Source organism: Artibeus jamaicensis, unplaced genomic scaffold (genome assembly GCF_021234435.1).
Source record: "Artibeus jamaicensis isolate MK-2021 breed Jamaican fruit bat unplaced genomic scaffold, CSHL_Jam_final contig_851, whole genome shotgun sequence".
Taxonomy (NCBI): Eukaryota; Metazoa; Chordata; class Mammalia; order Chiroptera; family Phyllostomidae; genus Artibeus; species Artibeus jamaicensis.
In genome coordinates, this window is record NW_026521986.1 from 18114133 (window position 1) to 18126555 (window position 12423).

Below are 12423 nucleotides of genomic sequence, written 5' to 3' on the forward strand. Positions count from 1 at the left end.
CTTCTGTGGGCTTCTTTCCTTTGTGTGTTTACTTGTTTGTTTTGGAGTGGTGGGGGGAGGGGAATTTTGAGCCAAAATAATGACTTCATTTAACATTTCCCAGGTCTTCAAAGTCTCCTCGGTACATATTAATTAAGCTCCCTGGGGCTCTGGTGCTACTGCCCAAGGAAGGCAGCAAGCCCCGACTTGCATGACCGGTCCTGTTCGGATATCTATACATGTTTGCTTTCTGTTGGTTCAGACTCACTGTGGAACAGAGCTGGGTCCCTTAAGTCTCATGCCTTGCTTCTGGTGTTATCCAGAATGTAAGGCATTAGGAACTGGCCTAATATTTGGCTCATCCTAAAGTCACTCAGTGACACTCAGCTCTCCTCCAGAGGTGTGAAGTTTCTTTGAGAACCTTCCCAAATTAGTAGACTAAGTAAGAAGAGCCAAGGTCTTCCCAGTCAGCAACTTCTCAACTCTCCCATGCCCTGCCTCCTTCTTTCCTCAAGGACTTCAGGACACCATCAAGAGAGTGCTGATCACCAAGCAGAGGTTGGTACTTATGCCCTGTTCTGAGCTTCAACATGAAGACTGGGTTTAGCTTCTATTTTTAAAATAAAGGAGGAAGTAGGGAGGAGATTTGAATATAATGAACACACTTTAGCTCTGATTTTTGGCAATATCATTTCTTTTACAAAAAAATCCCTCCTAGAATTAAAAGGCTCATTGTTAATCTCCACTGAGAGATACGACACTGGGAATGTTCTGAAAAGTTTTGAATGTAGGTAAAGGTTTTCATTAATCCTTCAGAAGTGGGTGTCCACATTTTTCTCTTTGCAATGGCCATGTGATTCTAACTGAGCTTATTTTCTAAACCATCAGTCAGAGGTCAGGTGGAATAAATGTCCAGGTTTATCTTTTAGGATTTACAGAATGGGAAGTCCTGTACATCAGTGCATTCCTCTTATTATGGACATAGCCCATAGGATATGCTGAGGCTACCCTGTATCCGGCTGGGAATTATCCCAAAGGCCTAGATATTGTCTTTCACCTGCCCCTCTAGTGTTTATGAGGGCAGGCAGTACCCACACATGACCTCACCATATTTCCTAATTTCCATTCAAGAGCCTAACTAGTTAAATACACTCGGGGGAAATGAAAGGCAGCAGTCTTTTCTCCTTGATCATAGAATAGGCATTTCCTGGTTAATGGCAGGATTTAACTAAATCAATATGCCATTTAGAAGTTGATATTACCAATAATCAGGGGTACATTCTATAAACAAGGTGAAGACACAGGACTGGAGATCCAAAACATAAATATAAAAAGTCAGACAAGTTAAATGACTGTCACTTTAGCTATACAAAGCAACAACAGAGGTTCCAATCTGCTTCTAAAGAGGTCCGTTATATTTTAATGTCTGTATCGAATATGTCTACATTACTGTACAGGCATTTAGTTCATGCCCATTTAAGAGAGTCATTATTGATTCCACTACTATTTTCAAATAAAATAAAATAAGGTAAGTTTTTAATAGTTCCAAGACAGAAGTCTTTCAAAGACTACACATTTGAGAGAATCCAGATGCTCTGATGATACTAAAATCACTTGGAAACTATTTAAATAACAGACGAGCTAACATATAGCTCCATGTAAACAGCAAGGGTAAAGATGCTTAGGTACTGAGAAAGACATCTCAAAGTTTTATATATAAAATTATAAATATGCATATATAAAATTTTTACCTTGTGAGAATAGAACTAGAATTCTTCAAAGGAACATACTTTATAAAAGACAGGACAAGAGGGGTGGGTACTGAGAATCTAATAATTTCTCTGAGCATATCAACTAAGCATCAATTCCCCTCTATCTCAAATAGTGAGTTTTTGTTAAATTCATAAAAGATACATCACAGGAAATCATAAAATTTCATGTTGAGATAAATAGGTTACATAATTACAGGCTTATCATAATTTTGATAACACTGAGCCATTCTATATATTATAGAATTCCTGAGCTTTGTCAATTTACTTTCTTCATTGGCCCCCAGCAGTCTTTCTTCCAGTGACTCTTCTATGTTCTATGGAACATATCTTTTTCCCTGATATTCAGCCTATGCCTTTATATGTCTACTTCCACTGCTTCATTTCTCCATTGGGTTATCCTCAGGGAGAGGAATTGCACACACACAACTTTCTCTTTCTTTAAAAATGTATCACAACTGGGTGACCCTTCATCCTTTTCCCCCAGACAACTAGCACTGCCTACCTTCGCCAGACCGCATCCCCCCACCAGCTTCTCCAACATCCTGTTCCATTGCTGTACATGTAGAACAAAGGGGAAGTTTACGGACAACAGTGCTGGTGTGCTGCAACCACCTGTTCTTTTATGTACCACGTACATCTTGACACCACTTTGAAAACAAACATCAGTGGGGCCCACTGATAAGCCTTGTGTTATAGAGCTTAACTATTTAACTTTCATATAATCTGGTCTCAAAGTGATTTTCCAGGAATTTGTTGGATAGCCGCCACATTTTCAAAATCTGCTTTGTTTCTCTGTGGGTGTGTTTGTTGAATTTAAAATGAGGTTTAAATGTTGCTGAAAAAAGTTAAAATGGTCCTTTAATATCTAAACAATAACATGGCTAGTGAGTGATATGATTACTATGTTGCTCCAAATTTAAAAAAAAATAGACTTCCGGTCTTTGCACACTCGGTTCCCACATTTTTTTCATTCCAGGCAACTAGTTTTGAAAGATATCTTCAACTTTAGATATCTTTTTCATTTTTTCTATTTTATGGTTCAATTATTGATGGAGTGGTCATAAGAACCTTTGACTGTACATATAAATATAATAATATACTGTTATTTGACAGCATCCTTAAATTTATAATAAAATTTATGATACAACATTTATTATATTTTGTATCATAATATGATACAAAATCTTTTGGAAATTATGATATTTAGATATTACTTATGTTACTTATAGGTAAAGCTATTGTGTCTTCATTTTTAAAGAGAAATATGGTATCTATATATTAAAATAGCTTTATATTAATGTACTATAGAGGCCTTAGATTATAGACCTCAACTAATATAAACAAAGGAAGAGCCAAGTCCAAATTCAAATGTCAATGGGAATTTCATTTTACAAAATTCCATGCTTGTGAAAATTGTCTTATAGAAAAGTCTCCACAATTACTGATGGGAATTATCTCAAACTAACTTTCTCTTCCTTTTACTTAGCAACTGAAGAAACCATGTTTGTCTGTACCAATCATTCATTATAGTTCACCTACTTTGAAAGGCAAACTGAAAGTTCCCACAGCAGCTGAAAGTTCCCACAACATCCGAGAATGAAATGGAATGGATACATATCTTGACCTGAGGAGCTCAGCATTGAGAAAACACTTCTATAGAGACTCAGATCGAGAATGAGTAGGGCCACATCAAAACTGTGGAAATGAAGAGGGACAGACCAGCACTCGTAAACCCACTGGTTTCACTTTTAGTCAGTATCATGGAGTATAATTCACCCATTAACAGGTGTATAATACATATCACAAACAGGTTTCAAAAAGTAATCACTTCTCAGAAAGAAACCTCAGAAATACAAATATTAGAGTGTGTTTTTTCCTTTCATCCCTCTTTCTCCTTCAGTCTAGGAGTGTATGATAAATACATTGATTTCCTATGTATATTCTCTATGCTACCTTTAGTTGAGCTTCTTCTTTTTCTGTGTATATTTCTGTGGGTAGGAAATTGGTGCCATTCTCAAGGTGAAACTCTATGAAGCCTTCTAATCCTTCTGCCTCATTTTTTCTAGCTAGTTGACTCGATTTCCTTTTAGAGCTTTTCTCACCTCTCAAAAGTTACCCTCAGGCTTCAGATGATCATGCTTACCCTCCAGCTAGGAATCATTCTTAATATTTACAAATACACCTGTGAGCTCTGGGACGTTCAGACTGACACTGAGCACAACACAGCTAGAACTAGAAAATCAGAAACTAACATGTTAAAGGCCAAGGTCCTAACCACATGGCCTGGGTTCAAGGCCTCCTTATAAGTAAACATTTAAGAATTTTCTTGTTGAGCTCTATCCATGCCAAATAAATCCTAGGCAATACCCCTTATACTGATAAGAACAGCAGTTTGCCTGACATGGTAGTTAGTCAGGTAAGTCTTTCCTTCAGGTCTCAAAACATCAGCTGCAGCAAACAGGGTTTCTTCCTCTCCATCTTGGGATATTTTCAATCAGAAGTCTCTTAAGTTTCTTTTTTTTTTTTTTTAAGAGAAGTGATGGGACTACTATTTAGCCAAATGCCATTTGAGTGGTGAAAGAAGTATTGCGATGTTAGAGGTTTACATTCTTCTCACATGTAAATTCCTGTCATTCAGCGAGGCAATGAGATTCAGTTGAAATAGTGGATTCAGTTCTTAGTTTCTTTTCCTTTACATATATATTTCTTTTTTTTGAAAAGCTCTGTTACAATCCTATCTTTAACTAGTTAATCTAGATTTCATCTCTGGTTGAAATTCTTTTCCAGCCAACGCCGGACTTCTTGAAGGTTGTAGTAAAAGGGACCCTTTCCTCCCAGGTAAGCAATTTTCTGTCTCTGCACAATACACACACGTTCGAAGGCTACCCCATAAGCTACATTGGCATTATTGTCCATGCGGTCAGCCACAACTCGGCACTGGGGCGGCAAGGAGAAACGCTCCAGAAGCTGGTGGGCTGCGGCGCATCGGTCTTCCTGGTTCCGATGCTTCTTCACCTCAAAAGACAAAGAAGAATCCCCAGGCACCGCCCAACCATCTGAAGGATGAGCCTCATCAATGTAGACCAACAGGAAGTCAGCTACAGATGAGAACTCCTCTACCAGTTTGCTGAAGGCTGGCAGCTGGTTAGTAAAAGGAGGTCAAGTGGCTGAGCCAAAGTTGACCACGAGTGGACGCTCAGGACTGGCAAAGTCAAGAAGATGGCACTCAGTTCCAACAATTTTCTTCTCTTGGGCACCATTTCCAATGTTGTCACTTCCTTCAGGATTGGAGAGTTGCACCACACTGGAATTGGGAGCATTTTCACCCAATTTCACCTGATTGTGAATAAAAGGAAGAAGGAGAGAATATCACATTAAACATGTAGTCACTTCAATTCACTCTATATAAAAACAATTAGCTCTAATAAAATGTGGTAAACATATGTTGATTTGAGCAAAGATGCATCATGGCAGGCAATGTAAAAAATGGCCCTAAAGAGAATAAAAGTCTGTTTCATTCTGTGTAGTCACTGAAGGTAATTATTTTTATCATTGACGCCACTGAAGTTAACTCTCTTCATAATTAAGTTGAGGCTGGTATTCTTCACTATCCTTACTTTGCTGTCAATGCTTAGTACACATTATATAACAAATGATTAATTGACTTCATTTAAAAAGTTAAATGGTCTACTTTAAGACAAATTATTAGAGTCATTGAACGAAGTACCTCTTTCTGAATTCCCACTTCCAAATTCTAAAGTATTCAGGAAAGACCTTTACTTTCTTGCATAATGTGAAGTCATTTAATTTCACTCAGTGGACAGTGATACCAGTGGGTTCTATTCCTGGCTAGAAAACATGGGGTCTACCAGTTATAAAAAGAGTGCATTCCACCTAACCTCTTCATAACTTCAACTTTCCATCTGTAAATGACAGTAATAATGCCTGTCTTCCTCATATGGTTATAGAAGGATATCATGAGAGAAATAGCTTTTTGTACATGAAAACTCACTGTGTAGTTGTAGGTTGCCATTATCAGATACCTCCCAAACATGTAAAACAAAATGCCACCTTTTCTGGGCAATTCTCTTTATATATATATTTTAAAATTATCCTTAGAAGTGATTTGAGCTCTTATCAGTAGGACACCCTCCCTGGATGCTTCTGTAGCTACTGCTTACTTTGGGTTTTTATGACCAGAACTTCATCATTTCACTAAACAAACAAATTAACAACTAAACACATAAAATTATTTTAGATTTATACTTTAAATTTCTCAGTTTTCATGTTCTTTATCTGTTTATTTCATCTTTTTACCTGGGAAGTCACAAAACATTTACTCCTCTATCATCCATTTTATTAACAAACTCCTCTGAATTATAAAATACTCAGGCAGAACAGATGCAAAAGAAAATTCTGGAAGAAATCCAAGATAGCAGAGGAGTAAGTGGAAGCTACACTAACCTTCTCCCAGGGCCAATCTGGAATTACAACTGAATTGTAGAGAAATCATTCAGAATAACCAGCTGAACACTAGCTGGACAGAAGCCTCATAATCAAGGACAGACAGAAGAAACCACTTCAGCACAATGTGACTGGCAGAGGAGGTGCCAGAGGGCTGGCTGGGCCACCATGGGCAGCAGCTGGAGTTTCAGAGAGATATTTCAGCAGCTGGAGGTTTCCCCCTGAGAAGTGTGGGGTCTAAACTCTAAGCTGGTCTCACCAGTCTACAGCACCAGAGCCAAAAAAGAACCCAGGAAACATCCAGCTGTGAAAAGCAGCAGGGGTTCTGTCTGCCAGGGAGAGATGGCTGGAGAGCCTCTTAAAGGGCCAATGCACAAAATTTTGTTTGCGGCCACTTACCCTGGGCTCTAGCAGAGGGAGAGCAGGGAAGGTGGATTAGGGATGCTTGAGGAGAGGTTGGGGCTGATGGCTTTGGGGAGAGAACTAGCAGTCAAGATCCCTGTGCTCAGTCATTCCCCATAAGGCAGGCGCCATCTCTCTCAGGCAGACTACTCCCCTCTGAGTAGCATCAGCCCGAGGGGCAGCAATAGCCCTGCCCACAGGAATTACTCTGCCCCTTCGCGTGGTACTTCAGGCAGACTGCTGATTACAATCTGATTAGATTAACAAACTGAGGCTTAGCAGCTGATTAGTTTAGCATCCAAAAAAGAAAATACAAAGAAGTGGCCAGAATGGGAAGATAAAGAAACAGAACCCAAATAAAAGAACAAGAGAATTCTCCAGAACAGCTAGATAAAATGGAGGCAAGCAATTTATCAGATAGAGAGTTTAGAGTAATGATTATAAGGATACTCACTAGCATGAAAAAAGACCTAGAAACCATAAAAAAGGATCAGTCAAAAAATAAAGAATGCCATATCTGAGATAAATAATACACTGGAAGGAATAAACAGAAAGTTAGCTGAAGCAGAGGATCAGATTAGTGTTTCTGAAACACAAGGTAGGAAAAAAAAAAAACACTCAGGCAGAGCACCAAGAAGAAAAAAGAATTTAAAAAAATGAAGAGAGCTTAAGAAACATTGTGGAAAACATGAAGCAGAATAACATCCACATCATGGGAATACCAGAAGAAAAAGAGAGCAAGCAAGAGACTGAAAACCTATTTGAAGAAATAATGACCCCTCTGAGGTCATTATTCCCTAATCCCCAAAACTTCCCTAATCTGGTGAAGGAAAAAGTACACAAGTCCAGGAAGCTCAGAGAGTCCAAAACAAGTTGGACTCAAAGAGGCCTATACTGAGATACATCATAATTACAGTGACAAGGCTTAAAGACAAGGAGAGAATCCTAAAAGCTGCAAGAGAAAAGCAGGTAGTTACCTACAAGGGAGCACCAATTAGACTGGCATCTGATTACTCAGCAGAAACATTTCAGTCCAGAAGGGAGTGGCAAGAAATATTCAAGGAAATGAAAAGCAAGGACCTATAACCAAGGCTATTTTACCCAGCAAGACTAACATTTAAAAAATGAAGGAGAAATAAGGAGCTACCCAGACAAGAAAAAGCTAGAGGAATTTCTTAACACCAAACCAGTACTGCAACAAACATTAAAGGGCTTGCTTTAAGAAGAAGAAAAAGAAACAGAAAAAAAGAGGAAAAACAATCTAACAATAAAATGGCATTGCATATGTATCTATCTATCGATAATCACTTTAAACATAAATGACTTAAATGCCCCATCCAAAAGACAGAGGATAGCTGAATGAATAAGAAAACAAGACCTATATATATTCTGCCTCCAAGAGACCCATCTCAGATTGAAAGATACACTCAGTCTAAAAGTAAAGGGTAGGAAAATGATACTTCATGAAAATGAAAAAAAAATCAAAAAACAAAATCTAGGATAGCAGTACCTATATCCAACAAAGTAGACTTTAAAACCAAGGCTATATAGTAAGAGACAAAGAAGGATACTACATAATGATAAAGGGAACTATCCAACAAGAGGATATGACCCTAGTAAACATTTCCGCATCCAACATAGGAGCACCTAAATATGTAAAGCAAATTTTGATGGACATAAAAGGAGACATTGACAGAAATATAGTCATAGTTGGGGATGTTAACACCCTATAGACTTCAGTGTATAGATCATACAGGCAGAAAATTAACAAGGAGACAGTGACCTTAAACAACATACTAGATCAAATGGATTTAATTGATATCGTCAGAACATTTCATACCAAAGCTGCAGAATATACATACTTTTCAAGTGCACATGGAATGTTTTCTAGAATAAACCACATGTTGGGACACAAAAACAAGTCTCAATAAATTTGAGAAGAGTGAAATCCTATCAAGCATCATCTCTGACCACAATGTTATGAAACTAGAAATTAATCAGAAGAAGAACACTAAAAAACACACAAAAACATGGAAGCTAAATAACATGTTATTAAGCAATGACTGGGTCAACAACAAGATCAAGGAAGAAATCAAAAGATACCTTGAAACAAATGAAAATGAGGATACAACAATCCAAAATCTGCGGGGTACTGGGATAGCAATCCTAAGAGGGAAATTCATAGCATTACAGGCTTATTTTAAAAACTAGAAAAATCTCAAATAAACAATCTAACTTCACACTTAAAGGAACTTGAAAAAGAACAACAAACAAAGCCTAAAGTAAGTAGAAGAAAGGAAATTAAAAAATCAGAGCAGAAATAGAATAGAAAAAATGAAATAGAGTCTAATAAAGGATACAAAACTCAATGAATCCAAGAGCTGGTTCTTTGATAAGATAAACAAGACTGACAAACCTTTAACCCTACACATCAAGAAAAAAAGAGAAAGGATCCATATAAATAAAATCAGAAATTAAAGAGAAGAAATAACAAGTGACACCAGAGAAATACAAAGATTGTAAAAAAATATTCTGAACAACTATATGCCAACCAACTGGACAACTTGGATGAAATGGATAAATTTTTAGAAAGGTACAATCGTCCAAAACTAAATCAGGAAGAATCATAGAATCTGAATAGACAGATTATACCTAGTGAAATTAAAGAAGTGATCAAAAAACTTCCAATGAAAAAATGCCCTGGACCAGATGGCTTCACAGGTGAATTTTGCCAAACAATCTGAGAAGAACTAACACCTCTCCTCAAACTATTTCATAAAATTGAGAGAAGGACAGCTCCCAAATTCATTTTTTTAATTCAAAAAAATAAAAATGGGTATGTTTTTTGACCCAAAGATCCCACTTCTGGGAATATATGCAAAGGGACCCAAAAAACTAATTCTAAAGAACATAAGCACCCCTGTATTCATTGCAGCATTATTTATAACCACCAAGATATGGAAACAGCTCAAGTGTTCATCAATAGATGAGTGGATAAAACAATTATGGGATATTGCACAATGGCATTCTACTTGGCCATAAAAAAAAAGAAAATTTTACCCTTTGCAGCAGTATGAATGAACATGGAGAACATTATGCTAAGTGAAATAAGCCAGTCAGAGAAAGACAAATACCATATGATTTCACTCATATGTGGAATCTAATGAGCAAACTGAACTAAAAAGCAAAACAGAGACAGACTCATAGATGAAGAACAGATGACAGCTAGTGTGGGGGTGGTTAGGGGGTGGAGGGATTGAGCAAAAAGGAAAAAGGAGTCATGGACATAGACAACGGGGTGGTGATTGCTGGGGGAAGGGTGGGTATAAGGGGACTAAATGGTAATGGAAAAAAATATAATAAAGATTAAATCAAAAGAGAAAAGAAAATTGCTCCATGAGCCCCTTTTTTACGTGGTTTAAATAGTTGAACACAGACTGAAGTTTTCTTGCCTTTGGATCTGTAAATTGATAATAGAAAACAGGCAACATAAAAGAGCCAATTACTTCAGTGTGAATGAACACAACTGGATCTTCCCCTAGAGTGGTTTAATCAAAGCCAATAACATCAGGGACAACTTATGGAAGTACAATTGATTTTTATGCAATGTCCTTAATATTACAAAATACTTCCAACTGGATCGACTTATTCTCCACATATAAATACAACCACATATAACACTGCTGTTAATTGAAGTCACTTAGAAGTGAATTGCTAAAGACTGAACAATCTCTACTGATATAAAACACTCAAGGGCTTTTATTCAGAAGCTTCTAGCTAATGTTAATGCATAAACTCATTTGAACTGTAGAGAAAAAAATAAAGTCCTGTCTCTCCCTTCTGAACATTTTTAGCAGGGAAAGTTTAAAACAAGTACTATTGGTTTTTTAAAAGAAATCTTAGAATAACATTTCTTAGAAAAGCAAGCTGTTGGTGTGATTTAAACAGGCACACTTGTTTTCAGTCACTATCAGGGATCAGGTTATTTTATTTGCGTTAATTTTCTTGGTTAATCTGTAAGGGTACTACATAAAGAGACATAATCCCTTTAGATGGATTCTTTTCTTTTTTTCATTTTTATTGAATTTACTAGGATGATGTTGGTTAATAAAATTATATAAGATTCAGGTATACAATACTATAACTTATCTCTATACTGTATTGTGTGTTCACTACCCCAAGTCAAGTCTTGGTCCATCACTGTTTATCCTCCCTATATGGTCTTCTACTTCCCCTCTCTCCCCACTCCATTCCCTCTGGTAATCACCATGCTGTTGTCTGTGTCCAGGAGGTTTTTGTTTATTTGTTTTTGCTTAATCCCTTCACTTTTTCCACTCAGCCCTGTCATACTGATAGCTATCCTCCCCATGACAGCTATCAGTCTGTTCCCTGTGAGTCTGTCCCCATTTTCCTTGTTAATTTATTTTATTCATTAGATTCATTAGCGTGAAACTGTATGGTACTTGTCTTTCTTTGACAGTCTTGTTATTTTATATAAGCCACACTTGTCTCTGAGATATTAAAATATACTTAAAATTTAAAGATATACATTTTAAACATATTATAATCTACAATACATGGGCTCTTTTGGTACTTCTTTGCAGGTTTACGTGATGGGTAGCATTAACATCACCTTACCATTAGATCTTTTCCACTTAAAATAAAATAGCAGTAACAATTCTAGTATGTCTGTTTTTAACCATATTTTTGTGCTGTGTTCCTCAACATACTATGCAATAAAGATCTGAATGCATTCAGATCAGTCTGAATCCATAGCTGTTCTACCTCATGTTAAGTAAGTAATCCATATGCAGGGAAAAAATTATCTCTGGACTATAGACCTGTAGGTTCTTGGTGCATGAAACTATCCATCTGCTTTTTGGAGTAATCTTTAAGACCAACCAACAATTGCATGGTCTTGTTAAGAAACTCTGACACCTTTGGCTGTCACCCAAGCAGAACTGTTGATCCTTGCATGATTCCCAATTATTCAATTGAGTAATCTAATCTGATGCTTCCATCTCAGGTTACTCTCTTATTACCTGTAGTTAATTTTCTTGGAAAGTTAAAGTGCTTTTTCTTTCTTCTTATTGACAAAGTAAAATTCAGCTACAGAATTCTTTCCAAAATATAGACATATTAGTTTACCTTACATACAAGTACAACACCTTCACTCTAAAATTAAGAATTAATAGTTAGCCCCGGCCTGGTGTAGCTCAGTGGATTGAGTTCGAGCCTAGGAATCAAAAGGCAGCTGGTTTGGTTCCCAGTCAGGGCACATGCCTGGGTTGTGGGTCAGGTCTCCAGTTTGGGGCATGTGAGAGGCAACCACACATTGATGTTTCTCTCTCTCTCTTTCTCCTTCCCTTCCCCTCTCTCTAAAAATAAGTAAATAAAATCTTTTTAAAAAAGAATTAAGAAAGTTACTAAATACATAATATTCTTTGTGGGGGGGAATTTGGCATTTTGTTAAGCTGGGAGACATATATCGAATTATTGAATGAATGATAGTCCTAGGTAAAGATCAGTAAAAAAATTTACACATGATAATAACCTTGACCTGCAATGAACATAGTAATATTTGGGCAATTAATGAGCTTTCAGAGATAGATAATTTAGACATATAATTCCTAGAGCCCTACTGTAGAGTACTGTTATAATCAACTACGCTTAATGCTGTTGGTTTGTTCTTGATTTTGTTGAGCATCTTCTTTATTTAGTTGAGCATTTATGGGACCCTACTATGGGCAGATTAGAATGTCATAACAGACACCATGTTCATGAGAATGACCAACTAGGAGAAATG

General features: G+C 37.0%; 1 protein-coding gene across 3 annotated transcripts in view; it reads right to left on the reverse strand.

Moving 5' to 3' along the window:
• Positions 1 to 2970: 2970 nt before the first annotated feature.
• DIO2 (iodothyronine deiodinase 2) overlaps positions 2971 to 12423 on the reverse strand; it is an 85887-nt gene continuing 76434 nt past the window's right edge. For 2 of the 3 annotated variants that reach the window (XM_053673405.1, XM_037154807.2), the window contains exon 3: positions 2971 to 5087. In XM_053673405.1, the coding sequence (XP_053529380.1) occupies positions 4500 to 5087 (588 nt within the window). In that variant the 3' untranslated portion in view covers positions 2971 to 4499. The remainder of the gene's footprint in view (positions 5088 to 12423) is intronic. The other variant, XM_037154806.2, reaches the window with a different exon arrangement.